This window comes from Dicentrarchus labrax, unplaced genomic scaffold, assembly GCF_905237075.1.
Source record: "Dicentrarchus labrax unplaced genomic scaffold, dlabrax2021, whole genome shotgun sequence".
Taxonomy (NCBI): domain Eukaryota; kingdom Metazoa; phylum Chordata; class Actinopteri; family Moronidae; genus Dicentrarchus; species Dicentrarchus labrax.
Window position 1 is genome coordinate 5,057,846 of NW_026136706.1, and position 26,988 is coordinate 5,084,833.

Below are 26,988 nucleotides of genomic sequence, written 5' to 3' on the forward strand. Positions count from 1 at the left end.
TTTAAACACAAAGTGTAAGGAATGTGTCCATGCAGCAGCTCTTAAACATGATGCTTTTACATGCTGCAAGATGTTGTTATCGTGTTACGCAATCTGTCCCCGTGGAATGATAGCTTGTATTTCTGCAGAAACGTTAATTCCTGTGCCAGGAAGTCTGCGTAATGATTTAGGATTTATGGTGGAAAAAAACTCATTTTCTGGATAGGTTATAAATCTTTATATTTATTTTCGGCGTCCTGCAGCAGATTGTTCATAGCCTGTTATGCTGTCTCAATCACTGAGGACTAACTTGCCCATACTGACGGATGAACGCGCAGCCCGCTCGCACTCACAGCTGGCTCACCGGCAGCAAAGTCTTTACGCGCAAGGCATCATTGGCTGAGAACCCATGCGTGTCACAGAGAAGGACGACGAACCAGTAAACTAGTTCCAGTGGCTCCCTTACGTCGGCCACCTGCTCTGTGTTCCCTCTCCGCAGCAGCTCATCGATCCGCGGACTGATTGGCTTTTTTTCCTCTCCCCCGACTGGAGCTCTCCACGGTGCTGAAACATGAACCAGAGCGCAGGAGCAGCGCAGCACACTCGGCGCTACTCGAGTGAAGGAAAGGTAGGAAGAGTGCTGCTGGTTGTGTCGCTGCACCGTGCGTCGACTGGTTCGGGTCTCACGATACAAGTTGCATGAGTGGAGCTGTTTGTATGATTGAAACTTTCAGAAGAGCTCTTGTTGGTGTGAGATACAACTCTCAGTGTGGGAATAAAGTTGGCTGCTGCTCGGATAAGTTGCGAGGCACAAATAAACCACGTGGTGGAAGTTGTGGGTCATTTAAATGACAAAAAAAACTCTGTGTGTGATTGCTCTGTAGGAACAGTTGATCGGTAGTTGCTTTGCTTCAGCGCAGGAGCGATGTCAGATAAATGATTTATCAGGACGGCAGGACAGACGCTGTTCCCGTTTGAGGACGGTCTCTCTCCAGTGCATCCACTTGATTAAATGATTTATGGGACTTTGAATACAACCGTCAAACATGGTAGGCCAAATATTAACATTTAATATCGAACCTGGATATTAAAAGCATTTATTTTACTTTTTCTTTAAGTGATGATATCAACGTTGGTGTAGTGTATTTAAGTGTTGAAAAGACCTTTAGATAGCAACAACAAGATTAAAAGTAGGTCTATAGATGCACTTAGGGAGGTTGTCATGGCCATTACATACCACCAAAGTGACATCTTATTACTTAATCACAAGGGTTTAATGGTCATCTCAGACTCAGCTGCTTCCTCTTTGTCAGATTGGGCTTAACTTTGGTTGAAACAAGGTTCTCCACGCATCTTCCAGCAGTTTGCAGTTGAATCGGGTGCTTTTCAGTTTGAGGAAAGCCAACTTACAATGAATAAAAGAAGAGACTAGAACACAATGATTGATGACACATTAACTGTGCAAACAGACAAACGTTTCAACACTAAAGGCTGTATCGGAGTGAAAATGGACAAAAACAGAAGACAAACACATATATAATGAACCAAAGAACGAGTGTAACTGGTTTGACAGGATTTCAAATCTATTTGATATAGCCAGAGTCCAATTGCCACACCCCATGCACTATAATCATATTAGACACAAAAGAACACAGATATATCACAAAGATAGATGTACAAGAACAGCATCCATCATGTGTAATAAATGAGAGAAAAGATGATGAATTCAGTTCTTCATTTAGGCTCTGCTGTGTTGACAACCCAGTCTGCCTCTCTGCAGAGCTCTGAGTTGGTAATGTCTCCACCTGTAGGAGAGGGTGAACTTTTTTCTATTCTCCAGAACTTTAATGACACTGCAGAGCCATGATTATCCTGTGCACAATGCTGAGCAATAGTTCTGACTTGGCTAACCATTGGCAGGCAGAAGATGACTATAATATTAGTGTATAATGGCCTTTTAGATCTACAGATACTGCAGGTCGCCGTCCATGGAGTTCGTCATGTTCAACCACCATTTTTCTACAGTAGCCCTGAAGGGACAACTGCTTTTTTCAGGTGTTTCACAGACACCGCAGTTTCTCCTTTGCACTTGGAAGGGGATCTGACGAGGGAGTTGCGATCTGCAACTACACCACTTGATGCCAATAAATCCTACACACTGGTCCTTTAACCTTCTAAACACACTACATTGTGTCAGCATGAGCTCTACCCTCAGCTCTTCTTTGTGGCATCAGTTTTTTTCATCCTTAAGGAAATGTTTGCACCCACAATATTCACTGTAAAATGTATATATAGTGTGTGTAGGTACACATACACGCACACATCGGAAAATCAGACGCCTTTTCTGCACCATCATCTCCTGTACTAGATTACTATGAAAACACTGTACAGAAAGAAGCATCAGGGGTACTTTTTTATTTTAAAAAGTAAGAAATTTTAAGGACAAAGCAACTCAAAGTGCTTTACATAAGACATAAAAAACCCCATTATAAGACAAGATGTAAAAGAAACACAAGGCAATATAAAAGGACACATAGAATGAAATAAAATAGAAAAGAGAATAAGCTCAGATGATTCTGTCAAAGCCCAGAATAAACAGAAGAATAAAAAAACCCAGTGCAGTTATAGTGCAATACTCCCAAATTTGATTTAACAAAAAGGCAATGACATAAGTCTTATGGCTTTATTTGAAAGAACTGAGAGTTGATTTTAAGTTTTCTGGGAGTTTATTCCAGATATATGGTGCACTGAAACTGAACACCGCTTCCCTGTTTAGTATTGGCCCTGGGGGAGAGTCCCTATGTGAGAGGTGTGGACGGCTTATAACGTAGCAGAAATGCAACATGACCCAAAACCATTCAGTGCTATGTCATCCAACAATAATATTTTAATGTAAACTCTTTGACACAGGAAGCCAGTGCAAAGATCTGAGAACTCAACTAATGTTTCACTTAGCGAGGACTCGCAGCATTCTGGTTCAGCTGCAGCAGTCTCTGATTGACGTTTTAGAGACAAGCATAACAAATACATGAAAGTATGATGAAAAAGTGTGACACAAAGTATATATGCATGATCCTTATAGAGAAGAGCGTTCGCTGTCAGTCCGAGATGTGATAAAAACTCTAGGAGTAGGAGGAAATAATGCATGAAAATGAAACTGAAGTAAAAGTAGTAACACCATAATGTTAAAGGTAAACATATGACGTTATTAGAGTAAAAGTACCAAGTAGCAGAAAACTGAAATACTGAGGTAAAGTACAAGTAGGCCTAACTACAATTGTACTTAAAGCTGCAGTAAGTAAGTTTTATTAAAAAAACTTTTTTGTCACTTTTGCTGAAATTTTCACTGTGTTCTTACAGTAGTACATACAAAAATCTGGTTCCTCTGGCTCGTGCTAGTACTAATGGTATTTGTAATCCTGGGAATGAGACTCAATAATCAACTATCTGACTCTTATACCCACCTTATATATATATGCATTACATTAATGCACTCCCGTCTTCTGTACAGTCTTCTTATCTTTTCTTACCTTTCTTATCTTTATTTATTTATACTTTTAAAAGTACTTTATTCTTGTGTTATTTTTGTGTGATTTGTATATTTTAAGCACCATTGCACCAAGATAAATTCCTCGTATGTGCAATATATCTGATTCTGATTCTGATTCTGATCTTTCTCTGCTCTGATTGGCTGTTTTCACTCAGGAGTGGAGCCATTAGGAGCAGTAAGATCATCAACGATTATCTGGCTCATGTAGTACTGTCAGGATGTGGTGAAAGTTTCAGCAAATAAGACTTTAAATTTTTTTTTTTATAAAAATGACCTTCTGCAGCTTTAAGTACAGTACTTTAGTAAATGTACTACTTTCTACCACTGTGTTACCATTTGTCTCAAAGTACAGCTGAGGTTTTTTGAGGAATTTGATTATCTATACATGTATCCTGCCATGAAATGAAATGCTGAACAAGTGGAAAAGTAAACCTGTTTGTGGCAGCACATGTAAAGTGAGTGGATCAGCACATGTTCTAAATATAAAAGGCAACACATTTAATTGACGCCGAGCTATCACTCACGCGTCACATGGAGGTGTTCGATTGACAGGCTAATGGACCAACGGACCGACCGACTGACACTGCTGTTTCTGGAGCCACGCTAATAGTGTGAAATGATAGTTTCTCTCCGAGGAACATGAAATTAATTTCAATCATCTTGGCTGTATGCTACAGTCTGTGCTTGTCTCATTACAGCCAGAACTCAGTAGCCATTAAAACCAGCTGCAGAAAATGGAAAATGAGGACAATTGTGACATTGCCCCCCATGGGCTTTGAGGGAGAAATAAATGTGCATGCATTGCTGGCGGCTATCCAGTTGTTCATTTTCTTGCCTCCTCCAGTCTATCCATTAAATTGTGGATGTGAGCAGTGCCATTTTTCTTTTGAGACCAACAATTTTCCTAATGACACATTCTGAACAATATGAATATTATGAACTCTGTACTTTTCCACTGGAAAAAAAAAAAAAAAAAACATATTTCTGAAGAAGGCACTTTGTTTCAGAATTACCCGGCAAAATATGAGGATAAAAGAAAATTGTTTTCTGTTAAGATATTTACACTTTCTCACTTTTCTGCCTTTGAGTTAAATGTCAATATCTGAGGCAGAATATTTAGTATTTTAAAAAACCTCAAAAAACCCCAATAATATTAATAATAATTTGGTAGGAGAGGATTTTTAAAAAATACTTTGGTGCCTTGCATGCAATTATTAAGCTGACAGGACAGAGATGGAGCACATAGATGATCCCCGGCTTGAATCGAAGCATTGATGGTTTGTTACATACTTTAAAACCACAGTTTGAATTTTAGTGAATATTTTACAGATCCCACAGTTTCATGCTAATTTCTCCAAGAACTAAAAAAAATATATTGACATGGATTTAAATGGATCTCTGCCAGTGTCACAATGTTAGCAGTTCTTTTAAGAATATTCCTTAAAATACTAAAGACATAGCTCTACAGTTAGCTTAGCTTATAGCTTAAAGACTGAAAAGTAGATCTAATTTGTTTAATCATCACTGTGTGTTGCTAGGCAACCAGCAGAGCCTCCCAGAAGTCACTGCTCCTGGCCAAGAAACCACAACTTGTCATTTTTAGACTCCTTTTTTTGTATGAATTACATAAATAAGATATAATGTGCGTATTACGGAGCTAAACCCCGTTTTCAGACTTTATACTAAGCTAAGCTAACTACTTAATAGTTGTAGATTTAACAGAACCATTCCTTTCAGAAAGTAAACAGGAAAATAAATGTTTACCAGTTTTTTTTTTGTTGCAGCGTTCATGCTGAAGTACACACTTTAAATGTGCACTGGATGTAGGTGATTACTCATGTTCTCAATGTACTTGTTAGTTTTGTTTTCCATTAGCCAGATTGCTCATATTTACAGAGATGCTCCAGCTGAAAGGATTAAGTGGCTCACACCAACACGCTTCTCACTAGCATGTACATTTGTCATGCGTCGAGAACGGGGACTGGTGTAAGAAGAGACAAAGTAATTCTGTGGATCATTGGTTTAGAGAGTGATTTTCTCCCAGTGGATTATCCAAGTACTCGAGGCGAGACTCACAGCTAAGAAGGGGGGTTCTTAAGCATTTGTCCCTGTGTACTGCTTCTCTTTTGTAGGCGTAACCACAGTTATGATCACACAGCTTTTACTGAACGGTAGACTGCCATTATCTTACTTTGTTTGGATTCCCCTGTAGGGATGTTGTTGTGAAAAGCAATAAGCCACCAGGATATAAAAGTGCTTTGGGGCTGGACTGCATCTGCTGTGGGGAACAGTGCAGATAAATGGCACATGCCATGATTTTTAACAGTGTGTGTTTGGCTTGTGCTCACAGCCCGACTGGTTAAGATTTGGCTTGGAGCTTTTGATTTGTTTTGTTGCTTCTCCGTCTTATCTCTTTAAGCTGTCTTGGGTTAAGTATTGAAGGAAAATCCATGCTAAAACACATTTACACTTCATGTGTCTTGGGTGAATCAGATAGCTATCAGATATCAAAAATGCCAAAAAGCATTTACCGAAATGGCGTGAATGAGGATGATAAAACTTTTGCATTGCTTGTAGTTCATCCTTTGGAGACATCCATGTCTTTGTTTTATGGATAGTTTTTAGGTCGCAAGCTAAACTGTTATTGTTGAAACTAAACTGTTCTGTGCAAGTGTATGTTATTCTTCTTCTAGCTTTTGTGGTAAATACACAAGAGCTTCATGTGCATTACTGTGCCCTTCTGGACTGGGGCCTGATTTGCATGTAGGTCAGGAAGACCAAGACAGGTTATAATGCGATTTGTGATTTAGACCATACAGTACACTGTATGTGGCTTAGTGAAAGTGATATTTTTATTACCAGATTGAAGTAAAAATGCAGCGTCTGCATTCATCTAAATGAAAACCGGGATGCTGGAAATCCTTCACCATTGAGGGAGGGCTTGTTTATAATGACATCTTACTCAATTGTGCACCTTATTCATGTTTTTGTATCAATCTAAAAGGCTAGGATACCATCTAATTCTTATTTACAACACAATACAACAATCTGAGAATGTTTTACGAGACAGCAGACGGAGAACTTACTGTATGTTAAAGCAGTCACAGCAACTACACAGTCAACAACACAGAAATAACAAGCAAAACTAAGTGCAAGGAGAGATACAATGCCTGGAGTAGCACAAGATATCTCTGTCTATCTGACTTAAACTTTTAGCTATCTGACTATAGTGAGAGACCACAAACTTCCACTGAAGGTACCCAGAATGGTGACACAGACTCACAGAAAGCAAAGAGACAGTTTCACTCCACGTGCAAGATTTATTTGCATGAAACAGGATACAGGCAAACTGAGTTGTCTCAAGAATCGACCGACTTCAACAAAGAAAATCACTCTATTATATGCCTCTTTCCCAAAGAATGTAGCCTCTTTCCCAAGGATGTCTATTGGTGACGTCTAATGTCTGATAGTAGTCAACAGATCTGATGCCCTACTCTTCATGAGACAGCCTTGGTCTTTGGAATGTGCTTAGCTCATGGCACAATGAATAATAACTCTACTAACTAGGGTGAGACAACCAGAGTGTGAATACATGAGGATGAACATTAAACACTATACTGTAAGCCTGTAAAATTAAACATGGAATAAGACAACATAATATAGTTTGCTTCATGTTCTCAGAACCTTATCCCTGAATGCATTTTCCCACTACATGACCCACGACCAGTTCATTGTAGTTAATAATAAGGCAGCACAGTGAGGATACAGACGTTTTATAAAGGTAGAGGAGTGCATAACGCAGATCTGTCTGTCACTGAGATTCCACTCTCTTCATACGCTTCACTGATAAACCACAGAACTGTAGAGGAACATCGGGCTTCATGATCAAAGAAAGTTTTTATATCACGTCAACACTTCTGTCCATATTCACATGCTCTCTCTCTCTCTCTCTCTCTCTCTCTCTCTCTCTCTCTCTCTACTGCAAATCTGCGTCACACTTTTTCATCAATTGATGGCTTTCATGATGCCCGGTTTTAGGGGGTGCTGCAGCCCCCTCAGCATCCCTGTATCCCACGTCTATGCAATAAAACACAGGGTGGTAGCCACTCATATAATGCTCAATCAAGCATTCCTGGTTGATAACTTCAAGTGAACGTAGCTGCTGCTGTGATTACTTCTACAAAATCCTCTCTCACAGTATATATTAACCACTGTGCAGTGTTTTGATGTTTGATAATGATTGCTCAAACTGGATTCTGGATTGTCTTGCTGAATGTCTCACTGCTACCTAAAGCACAAAACCCCTACCAATGCAGCAGCCTGTGTTACTGAAACACAGGGTCACTTAAGGGCCACAAAAGCAAATGTTATATATTGTAACCCTAGTTCTGTGACCACGGTTCCATTCAAAGCAGTGCATTGACGTTTGCATGTAATCGTTCGACCAATTAAGCCACCAAAACCAGACTCCAGGTTGCCAGTTCTGGCTGGATAATCAGCTGTCATACCCAAACCTAGAATCCATATCAGCAACATGAGGAACAACAGGCTGACAAAGATGATCTATCAATAGACTTAAAGGCTGCTGTAAGAATCTCAAAGTGCTCAACATAGCATGTCAAAGCATGCACTCTTTATTAATACCTTCCTCCACACCGTAGTACTATGGTACTCTCCGGTGAGCAAACAGCTTGCTTGCACTGATGAAGCGCACAGATCAGCACAGGGTAACAATGCTTTTTTCAGTGACAGCCTCATGTGTAATCTAAAGAAAATCCCCTCGGCACATTATAGGGCTCACCAGAGAGAAAACCCCGGCACCACAGGGAGCTCCCACTGCGGGACAGATGGGAAAACAGTCGGGCTCTTGTCACCTCACTCCCTGCAGAGAGTTTCAGGAAAATGTGCCTGAAAAAGAGCCTTTCACCAGAACTCTGTACCAAGTTCTCCGGGAACATTGAGGTATTCGGTCAGCTGTGAGAACTCATACAATACAGTATTCTATAGATCCTGCAATGTGCTGACCATCAGTTACATTATACTGATATCTAAGGGCCTAACTAAAATCCAAGCAGACTGGGAGCTTGCTTCCCTTTGGCGTGTAACCGACAGGAAAGCAAGAAAACTGAAGTGCTTTCACTGCCAACCTTGTGAGACAGCAATGGACTACAATTTTGTGCTTTAGCGTTTGATAAGTGACAGTGTTTTTTCATTTTAAATATATGTATGGTTCTAGGCAGATGTCAGGAAGTCCACAGCAGGATTTGAATTGCTATTGAAAGACTGCAGAGACGCGGCGTACTGCTTACAGACATCAGGATGAATCCAGCTGTCAGCTCTTTGTACGATGCTGGCTGTCCTCCACATGATGAAGTCATTAGAAAAATCCTTGAAATTGGTTCAACTCTTATTCAACCACTGCCAGCATATCATTGGTTTGTTGTATATAAGCTTCTTAGATTCCATTGGGCCATTGTAATTGAAAAACAAACAACAAAGACAAGATAAGAATGTTAGTGAGTTCTTGTCATCAGATGAACACAGTAAACTCCCATTTCCATCGTTTCTTGCTTTTTCTGTTAAGCATTAAGCCAAAGAGGACGAATTTAAAAAAATACGTTTTTCAGAATTTCTATTCCGATGTCCATCAAGCACTTTTCAGTGAAGTGTCAAAGCAAATTATTGCAGTGTTTGTTGTAATATTGCCTGGATCTTTTGGTGTCACGAAAGAGGTGTAACCGGTGAAACAGCTGGAGAGCTAATCTGAGACCTCGCTCTGAAAGGAGATGATTGTGATTGCAGTTTCCCAGCAGCCCTCCCTGCTTGGCTCTGTGAGGCATATGGAGCATAAAGACAGGTGGAAGGCAGACACACAATTCTGATAAAACATCATTGTCTAGAGTGCAGATGTGGAGTCTTTTTCTCTTTGCATGTTGATTGCATGTTATCCGGGTGATTTCAAGGCATGCTGCTGGCTCGACTGAGGGGAATGGGTCTCAATTAGGGACATCAGTAGTGGTAGTACCTAGTAATAGTACCTGTCCCAAAAATACTTTGTTATGAATAACACACTCCCCATATAATGCAGTTGTCCTTTGCAGTATGTATATTGTACTGTATATGTATATGAGTGCATATACATTGAATGAACTGCCTGCCATAAAGTGTTAAAAATTGGGATTTGATATCATGAAAAATTAAGCATTCTAACTTCCTGAATCAGTTTGGGCTTAAACCTACAAAACTGATTGTTGACCACTTGGGGGCGACTTATGACATATATTATTACCTTTTAGGTTAATATGTGGAGCAAAGAGCAGTTATGGAGCAACATTATCATTAATTTGGAGCAGTGATAGACGATTATCTAACATTTTGAGATAATCAGCTTTTAAAAACCCATATTTATCGATATTTGGAGTTGTGTTTCAGTCAACCTGGTGAATGTAAGTCCAAGCTTAAAGGCTCCTCTATGTTCACTATTCACTGTCTGTCTGCTGTTTGGTAGTGTAGTGTAGCTTTTTCACTGTATTTTTCCTGGCCAAGTTGGATGATTTTAGCAGTTCACCCTGGATTCAATTAGTTTCTCCACACAGCACTTTAACATCCACACTGTGAGGGTCAGACCGAAGTTAAAGTTGTTTTTCCCAAAGCCTGTATCACAACTAATTTGAGACAGGTGTTTTTGAGCCTGCATAATTTTCATGCGTCAAACAAACACACTTGTACCCAGAAGACTGGGGCTCATGTCCCATGTGAAAAAAAGGTACTTGAGGAATGTTACTTGACTTAAAGACTCACCCTGCTTTTGTTTGTGTCTATATTTCTACCTTCATGGCATATCCACTGACAGTTTCAAAATGTGAGTGCCTGCCATGCCTGCAGGTGTAAGCTGGTGTTTATATGACATGAAACCCTTTCATGTCCTGATCCAGGCCCTGAAATACATGGACTACAGGACAGCAGGGAGGCAATGAGCCTCCGGTCTGTGGATATTGAACTAAAATGGAATTATTTAACCTTTCACAATTGCCTATGGCATTTGGAATATATGGTTTCCAATATACAGTATGTCTATACTGTCACTTCTTTCCACCAGTAAAAATCACTATGGAAAATATTCCAGAGTCAGACCAGTGATGTGATATGAAGGGTACATGCACCTATTGAAGATACATATACAGTCAGGTGACTAAAGGACCAAAAATGTTAGGAACATAGAGGCACACTATTGTTTCACTCCAACCTTCTCCTGAGGTTTTCATATAAAACTGAATGTGCCCAAGCCTTTTAAATCATGCATTTTATTTGCATGTAACATTTCTTGAAATGTTTATTTTTATTTGTTGAAAATTAGTCAACCCTCAAGAGCCTCATATCAAATCTAAGAATATTATTACCTTGGTATGTCTGTTTTTAGGGCTTTTTGTCTTTTTTGCCCTTTATTTGAAAATGTTCAGGGTCAGCAGTCTTTCCTTGATATTAGGTAAAAGCATTAGCAGTACAAGAATATTTTGTTGCTAATAATGACTCTTACATTAGTAGTGAAAATGGTGAGATCTCCTTGATCTTTATTTATGAGCAAGTTAATGTCCTTTCTCACTTCCCTTTAAAATTAGTAAAATATGAAACACTCCGTGAGATACAGACGTTAATTGAAAGCCCCTGAAAATGAATTTTTTAGAGGTGGTGGATTGTTCGCACAAACAAAATCCTTGAGAAACCAGCAAACTTTTAAAACTGGGTCACACCAACAGTTTCCCCAAAACATTTTAATTATTCTCAGCTGTCATTAAATTTTGTGCTATGCAGATTTGAAATGCAATTATAATTTTTTCCCCATAACTTTGGGTCAGGTCAGGTGAAGTCATTATAACAAGTCATGGGCTAAATACAACAAACAAGCATTTGCATTTCTAGAAAGATGATGCATAATTCCCGATTGAGTTTATATGCGTGAGACTAATCCAAATTAGCACACTTGCAGGTCTAAGGTTTGTTAAGTGCTGTATTTACACTGTACTGGAAGACTGGAGCACGTTTAAGTGTTTGCATGTATCTATGGCATATAATATACTAGAACATTATTTCATTTGTAAAGTTGAAAAGTTGTAAACTTTTTTTCTGTGTATAACCTCAGTTAAGTGCGAGGAAGGATGAATTTAATTTATATATAAAAGGAGTATCATCTTTTTTGTTATTTGCACGTTTTTCACCGTTCTGTAAATAAATGTTGTTACTTCACGAAGCAGGAGGACAAAGATCATTATTATGACTGAACTGTTTGAGAGTAAAATGTGGTGAGAAGGAGAAGACATATTAAAAGGGATCTTGTCTAATGGAGAAACGGAAAACATGCCATGACTGCATCAAAATAGAACAAAGCTGTGTCTGCACACAGTACATTTCATCCAAACTTCAGCTGGTGTGGGGAGGGAGCAGAGCAGGCAGAGAGTGGGCTGACTCCAGATGTCACCCATGGGACAGAGAGGATCAGACTCTGGGAAGCCGAGCTCCAGACCTCCAGAGGCATAGATCTAAACCTCGACATATAGGGGCTTCCCTCGCTCTATGCTGTGGACAAACTGCATTATTAGTTATACAGTTATTAGCTGCCAGAAATATCACCTATTAGTGAGTGTGAATCTGGGTCAGGAGGAGTGGTGCCAGCAGCAGAATGATTTGTTATGGACTGTGTAATGAGCTGTGTTTGTATTTTTGGACCTGGTATTTTACATACAGTACATGCAAGTTTAAAATGTTTCTATATAGACACGGGAGCCTCACATCGCTCTAACCAAGACCTTGCAGATTCAAGCCAGTTGTTGCACTGCTATGTGCCCACAAAGAGTAAATTAAAGCAAGTGTGTTCACCATTGTTAGCTCTAGAGATTTGCTAATCAAGTATCTTAATCCATTATACCACTTTGAATCAAGCAAAACAAGTGATAGCTGAAGAGTGTCAGGAAAGGGGGAGATAGAAGGGGGTGACACACAGCAAAGGACCACAAGTTGGAGATGAACCCATGGCCGCTGCAGCAAGGACCCAGCTCTACCACTGGAGCTACTTGGGATCCCCCAGTACATGCTTTTAAAGACAATCATTTCATGGTTTTAAGAATTGAGTTTAAGTTAAGAGTCTTGAATTGTTGTTGCAGAACAAGAAGAAGAAGATGAGGTGCAGTTTGTTCTAATGTTTGCAGATGGGGCTGTGCCACATCTGAACCATTTTAGTCAGAATCCAGATGGGGCTGTGCCACATCTGAACCATTTTAGTCAGAATCCTAATCCCATTCAGTGCAAACTAGAAGTGAGGCGTCAAAAGCTCACAGATGTAAAGAACTGTTTACAGTCTTTTATTTTGAAAAGATCCTCTCTTCCATGGTAGGATTATGCCCTCTGTTGACCAGATGATTTGAGCTGCCTGGCTTAATTCCCAGCATGAACAAAACACATCAGTTCAAACATAGTTTACTAGCGCCACTTTAGAGGCCTTTTGCTCCAAATCGAAAATCTTTTAACCCCTAAATATTCTGGCTCACACTCCACTGTGGATATTTGCACTGAAACTGCTGCCACAACATGCTGTGGATTATAATGTCACACCATGTCATCTCAAGTATATGTACGTCAAGTTATCTCATTTTGTATAATGATCCTGTAGTCTTACATGCCCTGCCCCTGTGCTTGTTTCACTCTGCTGTTGCTCTGCTTTCTGTCTCAAGGGCTGCAGAGGTTAATCGGTGGTATGGGGCACACCTGGACTTGTTTCATAGCACAGGTGTGCCCCATGCATATGAGCCAGAGCAGCAGCCAGTCCTTTGGCAGATGTCCTCTCCCTCACACAGCTCTGTGCTGTGGCTTTTGTTTCCTTTTATATGGTTTTACAACACACAATCTATGCAGCACACTTTCACTCATGTCAATTCATTTTTTTTTATCAGTGCCATTATATCATCATGTTATCTTATGTCATATTATCTTACAATGTTATATTATGTTCAACCCTGTCTCTTATATATGATAATTAATGCACAGAAACATACATCAAAAGCAGTGCTGCCTGGATTACATTTTTATCTACATGATGAGAAGGTTGAAAACGTATCAGCAAATTGAGCATAGACAATGTTTTTCCTCACTCTTGCAATAGATTTCGCAATAGCACTATAGAGTATATAGCTCTAATATATATCGAGGACTTGCAGGCTTAACTGTAGATTATGTTATATGAGCTCTGCCGTCTCAGGACCATTCAAGAGCGTAACAAAAGCAGGTAATGAGTCATCATGAACTCATTAGGAGCACCAGATGGTGCCTAAACCACTGGATTGGCAGCAAATGAAAATTACTTTTCAACTGTGTAATTTTAGCATCAAATCAGAAGAACTGCAGCTCTGAGGGACTTCTTTCCTTTGCACTTTCCAATTTTAACACATCGATACCGAGCAGCCAGGACAGGAGGTGTGAAACTAAATCCAATATAACAGGATTGAGATGATTTACACCAGGTGAGGTGCTGAGCCAAAGACAGTTAACACCGCCTGCCACTAGTAACATCCTAACAAACCTTTCAATTTATCACACCAAGGAGAAATCAGAGAACTACTACCTGACTTGATTCTGACTAGGAGGGTTAGTGTAAAGTGTAAACAAGCTTTTAAAATGACAGGCAGATGGGGGAAAAGTTACAGAAATAAACTCAACATGAGCCTCCAGAACAGCTTCTGAAAGATATTCCCTCATTTGGTGTTGATTATGGTGGTAGCGGAGGGTGCTAACGCTCAGGATGTTAAGATGTGAAGTGAATGTGACAGCCATATAGCGTACGATTCACATCACTGTCAAACTTATCAAACCATTCAGTGAACCCTGTTTCCTGTGGAGGGGGCATTGTTCTCCTGGAAGACACCACTCCCATCAGGATTTTAATGTTTGCTCCGATAAAGGAAAACCGCTTTGTAGTTTTACATAACTTTGTATTGGTTTCCTCTCAAGGGATATATTTTCTTCTTTTTTCAGTGTATATCTTTGTCTTTGACCAAAAAGAAATGTTATTTTTTGACATTTTCAGCAGTGATAGTGCCTCCAACATTGGTTCAGACAGACACAATCTGTGCAAAAAATAGTTCACTTTAATCCTCCTCTCCCAAATACTAAATTTTTGTGCCAAAACTGGACTGGCACAAAAAAGATAGCTAACGTAAGATAGACCCACTTCTTTCTGTGAAGCAGGACAAACAGAGCATCGAGTGTGTGAGAGCTTCCGGTAAAAGGTATTGAAAAAGTAACGTCTAGTTAGGTCACTTGGTAGAGCTGGCAACCATCGACCACGTCCTGCAGCAGCCCAGGGTTCAAATCCGACCTGTGGCCCTTTGCTGCATGTCATCCCGTCTCTCTACACCCTTTCCTGTCTATCTCCAGCTGCCACTGTCAATAAAAGGCCAAAAAAAAAAGCTTTACAAGTAACGTCTAGTGGGGATCAGCGCTAAAATTAGCAAGTTGGGCTAACTAGCTTCCACTTTCCGAGAGGGATACACACTTACAATGACAGCACAATGTGTGCTCCCAGTCACTGAATGCAGGGGGAGACAGCAGTGACAGTGTATCTAGACGCACATATGTCCAAATGTCAGTCAGTCGATTGAATCCTGGATGTAATTTCCACAAATATGTCCAAAAACAGTTTTCTCCTCTTTTAGAAAATAGAAAACTACTCCATCAAAACAGATTATGTTCCTTCACATAAAAAATGTTAGTGACGAAATGGTTCACAAATAGTCAGGCACACAAGCTTCACACAGCTTCACTGTACCTCTGTCTTCAGATTTTATTTTCTCCAGTTACACTTCCTTTCCAGCTGGCTGAGCATTATCTTGCTGCAACAAACCAGAAGAGACACACAAACCGACGTGCACTAAATCTGTTTCTGGATACCTGTCAATTATGATTACACGTAATGAGATACGGCTGCTTTCTTATCATTCCAGTTGTTCAGAGAAGGAGTGATTTGAATAAGTCAGCCACTGGAACGGAGGTGCCTCCTCTACACTTGTTAATAGCAATTGTCAGCCCATGAAAGGTTCTCCAGGCTGTTGTTTTCAGCCGACGGGGAAAATGTGTGGATGGCTTCCATAGCAACTTGGAAATGGGAGGGGCTGTTGGAACAGATGCCTGTGAAATGTGCTAAAGAAATAAACAAGCCCAGAAAACAAATGAAAAAAGGGGGAAAAAATACTGGAAGAGAGACTATGAAAAAGATTAGTCTTAGCTGCTTCTCTTGGTGTTTTTATTTCTGGTGCCACTCTTGGGAGTACACATGCAACATGCTTTTACAACTAAAAGGATTCCTTAACTGAAAATAAAATCTGAAAACAGCAACAGGAAAACACTGAAAAATAGCTGGAAACAAGTTTAATATCTGGATAGCTTTATGTGAATGTGTAGAATGTGAAAAACAATTGAAATGACCAAAATTCATCCCAACCTCTGCACAATTTAGATGTAAATTAGATTTTCTATATGTTTTGTTGCCACTCCAAGATGCACTTTTAAAAAAACTGTCAATATATATTTCCAGGTGAAATAAATGTGTAGTCTTGGTGAAGGTATGTGCTCTTGAGTGTTTACTATTTTACATTTGGATTAAAGATTGCCTTTAAGTCTGCCTTGAAGTCAGATTTATAAACTTATCTGTACATTGGTGGAGAGGAGAGGAAAGCAAATCTTAAGTAGGTCCAGGCCAGTCTTACTTGTGCCACCAATGTTGTTCACCTTCAGGTGACTGCAGTTTCCTGCAGATATTTAGTGTTGTACTTAAGCGCTGCACACTTTCCTTATCTTCCAAATACCAACACACACACACACACACACACACACACACACACACACACACACACACACACACACACACACACACAAATACACACTTTCTCATAAACAATATTGATTACATTGAGCCCCTGTTAGCAGCTCTGCACCACTCCACATACCATCCGTGTTCTCTATTTACTATCTACCATTTTGTCCTTCATTGCACCTCCATTTAGACACTCTTAATCCATGCTGCTTCTCTATATCTACATCTGATTACACTTTGGTTTACAGGCTTGATGTGCACACCCAATGTCAGACTAAAACCCCACACCTCTTTTTGCTGCCAATGGATGACCTGCAGAGTGTGATGATGGTGGCGGTCATCCACACTGTGAGTGAAAGACGAGATCTGAGGTGCAGGTGAAGAAAGGGCTGGAATAGCAGCTGTTTAATGTGCTGCAGCACTGCCTCATTATGATAATCCTCCTACAGCGAGCCTCCATAGGATGCAGACATGCATGAGCTTGAATCGGCTTTGAAGAACAGAACATGCTCAAGGAATAAATCCACAGGGGGCTGTGTTTCCCTTTCTGTCAAAATGTGTGTGTACGAGAGGAAGTATATGCATGCAGTTTGTCCCGCTTTCAGCATCTCTCTCTATAGAGAGAAATATAAAAAGTGGGACATGACAGCTCAGGTTCTAGATATAAAGTATGTGATCCATCCTATGAAGCAATCTCATATGGCCCAAAATGAAAATTATGTGTAGGTGGTGGTAGATATAGGATTGGTCTACAACATGTTAAACATACCTGTGGATATTATGACATTTTCTAGCTGTGAAACACTGGCTGTTATAAGAATCCATTGTTGCTCTGCATGCCACACATACAGCTGTTAGCATTCCTGAAAGCCAAGCCAATTACAGAATGATCTTTATGTCTTTCTATTTTGTCTTGTTCTGCTGCATTTGGTGCATTCCTGCCATTTCCAGAATTCCTTTCAGCACCTTAGGGATGAATAAAGCAAGTGTGAAGTTGCTGTGAATTAAGTGGCTACATGTGATTGACTGGATGTCTGTCCAGGGTATATTCATCGTATACAGTGTGAGATGGTCACCCTGAATGGATGGATAAATTGATGGATGGATGGAAGTGTTGAAATGTTTAGTTCTGTTGACTTTTACATTCATGTACTGTAGGTTTATCAGTAGCTGTCCAAACAGAGTCCTTTATGGTTGAGATTCTTTGAGAGCTACCTCAAAGAGCAGAGCATTTGAGTGACTGAAATGTTATACTAGCACAATAACAGACAGTATTCAAAGGATGCCAGTTGCTTAAAACTATTGTGTCCTTTACATTGTAAAGGAAGAATACAGAATTTCCATCAGTCTTCACATATGAGAGCAGCAGATATGGTAAGAAGGAGGACGCTTAAAGACAACATTTATTTCTGTTCCAGTAACCAAGCCCTCTAGTGGCCGTAGGAACTATTACTCTTGTATGTTGGGAACAAAGGAGGAATTAAGGTGAGATTGTAGAGCCAAAAAGTCCACAGAGAAAGAAGGTTGAGGTGGTTGGATTGGTCAACGAAATGGTGAATTTTGACACGGGAAACCAACCATGACCATGGTTTTTCCCGAACCGTAACCAACTGTAATTGTGATTATGAAGATACACTAACCTTCATCAATCCAAACTACACCAGACTACACTACAAGTGGTGTAAGATCAGAAAAAGCTTTTATTGTTGAAAAAGCAATGTTGTCCTGTTAATAACAGCATCCGCCCCACTAAATTGCCTTGGATTCCAGGTCTGTGCGGCAATATTTATATGGTAAGATAAACACCTTATTGTCTGCACACTGGTAAAAACTAAAAACTAAAACCCACAGGTGTCCTTTGCTGTATAGGTCTTCCTGGTAGGCATCCAACAACTACTGCTACCATGAGTCATATACACAGGAGCTATCAAAACCTTGTGGGTGGTTTAATTTTTGAACATTTCTTATATCACTTGCCTTGAGGTGCTTCTGTTTAAGCAATAGAAACTTCACACTCATCTCAACATTAGTATGCTTTCCCTGTTGAATGAACCCTTGAGGCAGAAGTTGAGAAGGTTGGCTTCCCTGCAGCATCTCAATTAGCTTGCTTTCACCAAACTTTTCTTACCAAAATCTGAAGTTTTGTGTTTTTCTATAGCATATGTGATATGCTAAAGTTTTAGATTTATATGCATCATCCATCTTTGCTCCTTTAAACTTCCTTAGAATACATCAAATAGAGGGGGCGTGTGCTGTTTCTTGTACAAGTGCACCATGAGAAAGCCATTAAACTAAGCAGTTTCCTGGACATTTATAAATCACACATGGCTTAATGATGAGGGGCCATTTTATACCTGAAGGATCTATGATGTCATTTGTGGAGTGTCACATAAAAGCTGTGCCTCAGGGCATATACAGTCAAGGCCACTTAATAGATCCAGACCTTGTGTTATGGGAGCTCTGCTGTAGGACAGACAGATGGTGGGGGTTGCCTGTTAGCCACCGGTTATGTTTGTATTGCACTCAGTGCATTAGCAGCTCTTAAATCATTAACAGTGACAAGGGAAATAAGCCTTACTGCAATCCAATATTTTCTCACATAGGCTGTAAAGTGATTTGTAGGTCCGATGGCAAAGTATAAACTCAATTTGTATAAACATGTTGGTCTCTTTCATGCATACATATTTAATGAAAATGTAGGTTTTTATTAATGCACAGAAAAACTGTCTCTATATGATATGTGTTTGTTTTTTTCTGATTTAAAATGGTCTTTATTGACATGACGACAATTAAGTAGTGTTACAGATAAATTTAAACCAAATTTAAATTTCAAATGACCTGGAATGCACAGTACTACATGTTACACTTTGATGAAATTAGTGTTGAAAACAAATCATAGAGAAAAGTTTTAAAACTTTAAGATGAGATAGTTTGAGATAAAGATAAAATAAAAGAAGAGTTTTGAAGGAGCTCAGTATACTCTCACAAGTTTTCCCTCAGAATACTGTATGAGATGCTTTGATATTTTGTGGCTTCTAGTAAATATTGAATTTTGATTTGGTGTTTTAGTTTTATTTTGGTAAGAAATGTAGTTCTTATGCCTTTATGTTGGCTGCAGTGTTGCTCTGTCTCTATACCTCTTGATGGCCTCACTGAAACAGTCTATTTTCTCTTGGTTGCCAGCGTCTGTGTCAGTCTGTATATATTCTGTCCTATTTGATGTAAATGTTTATTCTTGCCCTTGGAAACAGCAGTCGACAAAACAATTTCACCTCAGCTTCCATGTCGCTGCTGTTCTACAGCTTTCAATCATATCACAATCTCCATCTGCAGTTTTCCCCGGTTGTCAAGACGTTAAATTCTTTCTCAGCACTTTGCAAATTGAAGGTCCTGATCTATTCTATGTGCTAATTTCTTGAGAGTTATTGTAAGGATGATGAGTTATCAGATAACCTTACTGCTGCACTCACTTAGCACACCCACTTAATTATAGTACACTGTAGTGTTAATGTAATCACATAGGTTTTTATACAATGCTACCACTGATTTAATGAATAGGTTACTTATAAAGCAAAGACTTGTAATTAAAACGTGTGTAGCTGCCCTCCCTCCGTGCTTTTCTCTGCTATCCTTTTACAGCCCATAGGATAATCATTTCATGCATGATACTATCACATGAGGAAGATTTTTTAAACACAATGAGACCTTTCTGATTATGCTAAATGTTCCACCTGTGCTGCACCTATCATACATTTACATACTCCCTGCTAAAACACGTGAACTACCATCAAATGTATGCAGCTGTCATACCCTTAGGCATGCCTTATAAATCACACTGTCAGGCTTAGTGCAGCGACAGAGACAGAAAATGTTTACTGTGATTTACATCTGCAGGGGAAATTACTGTAATGACTTGTTGTTACCAGTAGGGAGCAGTCTCACACTGAGCAAAAGCTGCTTGGTACAATGGGAAAGTGCATATCAGTGCAATAAATGAGTAAAATAACTAATGTGTTTTGTGTGTATGTGGGATTTGTTGCAAGACTGTGTATTAAATATTTGCAAAATATAAGCACATCATAATAGAGTCTCACTTAACACTGAAAAAATAATGTTTGAAGCTGCTCTCCATGTGACCTTTAGTCTGTTTCCTTGGGTACATGGAGCTAATTTCATTCACAGAATGTGAATAAGACAGTTTTAGCCACTCCATTGTTGTTGCCACATCTGTCATAATGTCTTTCTTTGTCCAATTGCACATCAGAAAATACCCATTCAGTATATCCCTGTGATAAGGTGCCACTGAATCCAATATGTACTTTAATGGGTGTTGCAACAAGCTAAGATTGAATCTGTAACAAGGTTATCAAACCCAGGGCTTATCTGTTGACCTACTTTGTCGTGTCCATCCAGTGATAGAACTCAGCCTCATGAGCCGTTTTTAATATCTTTCTTCTTACCTCTTGATTGCTAAAAAGTCGACTATTGCTCCTAACAACATCCAGGCCTGGAAATTAGTACCAGCCACCAGCCAAATGCTGGTGAAGTATGAAAGTGTTTGGTAGATTTCAGAACAGAAAGTCATGGTTTACTCTTTGCTGGGGAATTTGAACATTTATCTGTCTGTGGCTGGTAGATGTTTACATTTTAAAAAGTTAATTTCCCACCCTGTAAAAGCCATCGGTTCAGAGCGAGAGATATTTAAACACATTGTAGAGAAGGGAAGAAGATAGACACTTCCAGACTTTAACAGCAATCAGCTCACACATGAAGCATGCCATGCTTAGAAAAGGATATCAGTGGCTTGTCAGTTAGAAGAATGAGTTTGTGCACTTGGGCCTAGATTGCCCCTCACTCTCCTCGCTCTCTCATATCTCTTTCTGGAGAGCTTAAATTCATTGGCAGAGATATCAAAGGCTGCATTCAGGAGATAGCCTATCTATAAATTCATCCAAGCCCCCCCCCAACACCCCCTCCCCCCAGAGGGGCCAGGAGTTCTCCAGCTCAATCACACTGGCTTCATGCATATCATATTACTGCAAAATCTGATAGGAATACAAAACTAAAGGGAAGAGGACGTATACAGGCAGGGGAAAGGATGGCTCAACTACGTTTTTGTTTTTCTTCTATGGCTGTGGCAGGATTAGAGAGCTAAGAATAGACACATGTCCACCACTGGTGTTTGTGGCTGTGAAAAGACATCCAGGAATTGTAGGAACATCCCTCTGCTATTGTCTCTCCCCTCCCTTTTTATGTAAAGTCAAATCCTTAATGGGCAGGAGCAGGACCCCAACGGAGAACATTGGGTACGGAGCTTATTAATTTATGGTAATAGTCTGAGCCTGGACAATTAGGAAATCCTGATTGATAGTCATAATGGGGATTATAGATTTTCTGTAAGCAACCTTAATTAGATAGTAGGTTCTCAGCAGCATTAGCCTTTAAAGTGTGATTAAAATATATATGGTCAATTATCAATGTTTACCTACTGTATACACCAGAGCAAGGAAACTACTTATGCAATGAAATAACATGTCACACACAGTAAAGGTTGAATGAAATGCCTGTAATGTGGATCAATATCAATCACCACAGCTCTACGCAGCTTTTGACCACTTTCAGCTCTTTGTTTTGGTTTGCTGGTCTCAGCGGCTTTCACTGACTGTCAAGCTCACAAGCTCACACACACACACACACACACTGATTATACAATACTGCAAAAAGAACGCAAACAAGTGGCTGGTGAAGAAAGTTGAACATCTAACAAGCCGAAGGGAGTTCAATATTTTTCTCAGGGGTTGATGGACCAAACCGGGGAAAGAAAACAATTGAATGGTGGACTTTTACTTGTCAGGGTGTAAGAAAAGGGACTCTGATGGGATGCTCATGTTGCTCTCTTTCTATTAAAAGTACAGTGTGCAACATTTAGGAAGATCTATATACCTATATATTCACAGGTATGTCTTCATTAGTGTATCATCACCTGAAAATAACAATTGTTGTGTTTTCGTTACCTAGAATGAACCACTTTTTTGGCATGTTTCTTGAGTAACCCAGAACGGATAAACCAAACACTGGCTCTAGATAGGGTCTTTAATGTTTCTCGGAGCCACTGTAGTTTCTCCTACATACTTGGAAGGCAGAGCTGTATTCAAATGGTTGCAATCTATCACTTCACCACTAGATGTCACTAAATCCCACACATTGGTCCTCTAACCCAAACCACGATCTTTCCTCAAACCCAACCAAGTCATTTTTATGCTCATAAAACACATTTATTTTTCAACGGTGACTTGAAACAGGAATGTAAAGCCAAATGATAAGATGAAGTCTTCAAATGCTTTTGTGTGTTGCTATAGAGTGGATGGACCTATAGCTGCTAAATGTTCCACTGTGTTCACAAGCCTTTTATCAGCTGTTTGGTCCTGAGCAGGTAGAGTACAGTGAGCTCCTTAGAGCTTTCTTACTGAAAACAGCTGGAGCTGGAAACGATCAGAGCCCTGAGAGATAACCCAAAGAATAAAGCTAAAACCGGCCATTAAACCAATTATGAGCTGAAAGAAGAAATATGGGTGATAAATGTCCCGTCGGTCATTATGAGTCAATGATCCATTGTCATTAAAAAAATATGAATTAGTGCACTAGTAAAGGCTTTGTCGTTGAGTCTTTCTGCCCCCTAGTGGACAAAACTCCTTATGCAGCTTTAATTATACTTTTATAAATACATATTCATTACCTTACAAATAATAAATCAATTCACATATTTAATTTCTTTGAACCCTATTTATTTTCAAAATCATTATCTATACATGTCATCCATATAAATCTGTGTAAAAGTAAGTGCAGCTATTCTGAATTTTGGTAGTGGAACTACACACAGAAATAACAATCTCTGTTTGTCATTTCCCCCACATACAGTAAAAGTGTAAAACAGAGACATACAGAGCATTGAAAAGTACTTCATTTGCTAAAAAAAAATTGTCTTCCTGGAGTGTCTATGTAATAACAAGGACATTGGCATACTCTCTAAGGGTCTTAATGCTATCCAGAAGAAGAAATATTGATATATACCACCCCTAGGAGACATATTTTATGAAAAAAAAAAGTTCACTACTACTTTTTTCAGAGGAATACCATGGGATGTCTTGCAGCTTTGCATCTGTCTAGCCTTTCACGGACTGGTGTGTTTCTGAGCACATCTCTGACACTTGGAGGCTTGTCCATGCTCCATTTATTTATCTATTTACTGCACTCCTCAGACGTGTTTGGCCATCCATGTCTATGGTGTGGGGTCTAGGAATGATGACACTGAATGTGTGTGTTTTACACTCCTCCAGCACTGAGCTGTTGCGCTTTAAATAAAATACTTGTTGGATGTCAGTAATGTTGGGTTTTTGTATGTGTTTTTCTTCAAACATTTACTTGTTAATGAAGTTGCATTTTTTGGTGGTGGCTAAACAAGGTTGCAAATGTATCTCCTATGTACAGCCATAATGTGATATTGATAAAGAACTGCTAAATCCAAGCTTTCTCTTTTTCCACCAGGCACTTGCAGTGTTTTAATTTGTCCTGTGCAGAAAAGTTTGACAAAACTGGCAACTGATTACTCTCTAAACCCCCCGAACAGTAATTGTCCACATCAAGGTTATAACTAAAACTAAACCAAAAACTAAAACTAGGAGTTATAAAACATTTTAATTAACTCACTCAGCTCACACAGAGCTGTTCAGCTGCCAGGCAAAAGCAAAGCAGGGGTCTCAAACTCAAACTGGCTTGGGGCCACTGCTTGTATTATCATTTAATAGGAGGGCCACTGCAACGTTCAAGTACTACAAGAATATTCCTGAAAATATTTCCATTACCAACATCATATTTTTAAAAAATTCAGAGTTTTATATCATCTTTGAATTTACTTAAAATATAATTAAAAAAAATGATTAAATAAAAAATCTTGGCCAGATTGTATTATATTTTAAATATTATCATGTCACAGGCCAGAGGGAGGGAGGGCGACCTCATAGCTGGCTACTGGCCATGTTGAGCAGGATTGTGGTGCAGTGGCAGAATGTACTGCAGGAAGTTTTAAAAAATTAAAATAAGTAACACATCTATGAAATAGCTTAATATCAAGCCCTGCTGTTTGTTTATTCCCAAAGTCAACAGGAGATGGCATTTTTATCCAACTCAGGGAGCTAATGTTTGCTTAAATGACAAGCTAGCAACAGCTGATAAAATCATTCATATTTTTCAGCTTGCAAAATTTACAGTCATTATATATATATATATATATATATATATATATATATATATACACACACCGATCAGCCATAACATTATGGCCACTGACAGGTGAAGTGAATAACACTGATTATCTGGTTATCCTGGCTCCTGTCAGTGTGTGGGATATATCAGGCAGCAAGTGAACATTTTGTCCTTAGGTTGATGTGTTAGAAGCAGGAAAAATGGGCAGCGTGAGGATTTGAGTGACTTTGATAAGGGCCACATTGTGATGGCTAGACGACTGGGTCAGATCATTTCCAAAACTGCAGCTCTTGTGGGGTGTTCCCGGTCTGCTGTGGTCAGTACCTATCGAAAGTGGCGAACCAGGGACAGGGTCATGGATGGTCATAATGTTATGGCTGATTGGTGTATATCCATTGGTAAATCTGCCACCATTATCATTGTAAACTGCTATGTGCCATGCAACAACACAAAACTTGGCAGGCAATTTATGCTTTCTTTATAGTAAGTCCATAAGTCAGATAATGTTGCTCATATGCAGTTTTACTTCTTTTGAGTATTTTTCTCAAGCTTATATTTCAGAACAGATCAGATAACACTTGTTTGTATCTGACTGCATGGTCAAACATGTTTAGTTTTTTTAATTTGGAGGACCTGTTTCTGGCCGCCTGATGAATATAGGTCCAATATTCCCTCTACTTTGAGCTCTGCTTTGGTCTCTACCAACTTGTGAAAGAAATATTTCTGTCTCCTTTTCCTCCACTATATTCCCAAGCTAGTTGTTAACTTTGTTTAACTCTGCTGTTTGGTCCAAGGCAGCTGGTGCACAGTGTTCCTAGAGCTTTCTCACTGAAAGAGGTTGCTGAGAGCCCTCAGAGTGAACCAAAACAATATGAGCAAAAACCTGATAAAGCCACTGACATATTTGTTGTTGTTGGCTTTTTTCACCCACATGCATAACCACAAAGAGCAAGGTTAAGTAGCTGGTTGATAAAAATCCAGTAAAAAGGTAAAAATAAAATGCCCAAGGTTTGCCTTCTAATCCTGTGAATCTCATTATGCTATCTACATCTCAGCACAGCCTCATGACATTGCTTAGTGCTTCTTCTCCTCCCTGCTTCAACTTGGAGCACAGGACTCAACCTAACAAACTGTAATCAAAAGCTTCTTCAGGTGGACCACTGAGGCAGGCTCTTTCATCTTGAGCTAGTGATTGAAAGCAGCACACAGCACCTGAAAGGAGCGCTACAGTGGCCAGTTGTTTTCATCAGTCTTTTGGGTGATTATTTGCCCTTTCTTTCACCAGTCTATTATTCCAGCCTCATCTGGATGATCCCCGACATATTTATTTCCAGCTTGCATATGAGGTCAGTCATCTGCTGCCCATAATTGAATCCCTGGCTGGAAAACGCATATTTACTGGGGCTGCTACTCCATCTGGTACACTGTCTCTAACCTTATCAAAATCAAATGGGCAAAGAAATGCTCCATGAAATATCAAAGGCACCACCGGGGCTTTGTCTCATATCTATGGAAATTTATGTTTTCCGCAGCCAAGGTTTCTGCCTGGCAGTCACTTCCTCCTCTGTCTTATTCACCTGAGAAACACAGCAGTGTCAGTGAGACAGGCACCTCTGTGTTCTGTTGAAACTACATACGACATACAATTCAGCTTTCTCTGAAATTTAAGGACAAACAGACTAATGTCAACAACAAAAAACAATTATTCCCTTACAGAAATATTGTTACTCAAATACACTGCAGTCACAGTAGGCATACATATGCGTTACACAGCTATAACTGTCTCTTGCCTGTTAAGTTATTCTAACAGCAGGGGTCTGCTGCAGAATTGCTGAATGTCTGATTTTAAATTCATGTTTGCCAGCAGAGCAGTTTTACTGGTTTGGAGCAGCTCAGAATAACATAGCCAGTTTTTTAAAAGAAAAATACAGGGGACACATAGCAATGAAGCAGGCCCCCTTAGCATGTTTTTCGAATGAAAAATCAACACTTCTTGCAGCTACTTCTAAACAAAAGTCATCCAGCGAAGCAAAGTCTTTATCTCATTTTATTGTAAAGCGCAGGCAGTACTGGATTCTTAATAAAAGTGCACAGAAGCAATGGCAAATTGTTATGACAACTTCAGTGTACAGCAACAACACTTTAAAAATTACACTGAGGACCATGTTTACTGAAAGGTAACCTGCAGGGTTTTAGACCATTAGGAGCACTGTGAGGCAGTAAGGAGTGGGTCTCTGTTTCAATTGTATTTTGTGCACAATGACATGGCTGGGATGATACATACACAGTTCTGCCGATGTATTCACACTAGTTCACTGGTTGACAACTGATTGTAGCA

General features: G+C 39.5%; 1 protein-coding gene across 2 annotated transcripts in view; it reads left to right on the forward strand.

Annotated features, from left to right (window-relative positions):
- The first annotated feature begins 249 nt into the window (after positions 1-249).
- LOC127365870 (inactive dipeptidyl peptidase 10-like) overlaps positions 250-26,988 on the forward strand; it is a 97,909-nt gene continuing 71,170 nt past the window's right edge. The window contains exon 1 of one of the 2 annotated variants that reach the window (XM_051404412.1): positions 250-607. In XM_051404412.1, the coding sequence (XP_051260372.1) occupies positions 551-607 (57 nt within the window). In that variant the 5' untranslated portion in view covers positions 250-550. The remainder of the gene's footprint in view (positions 608-26,988) is intronic. The other variant, XM_051404413.1, reaches the window with a different exon arrangement.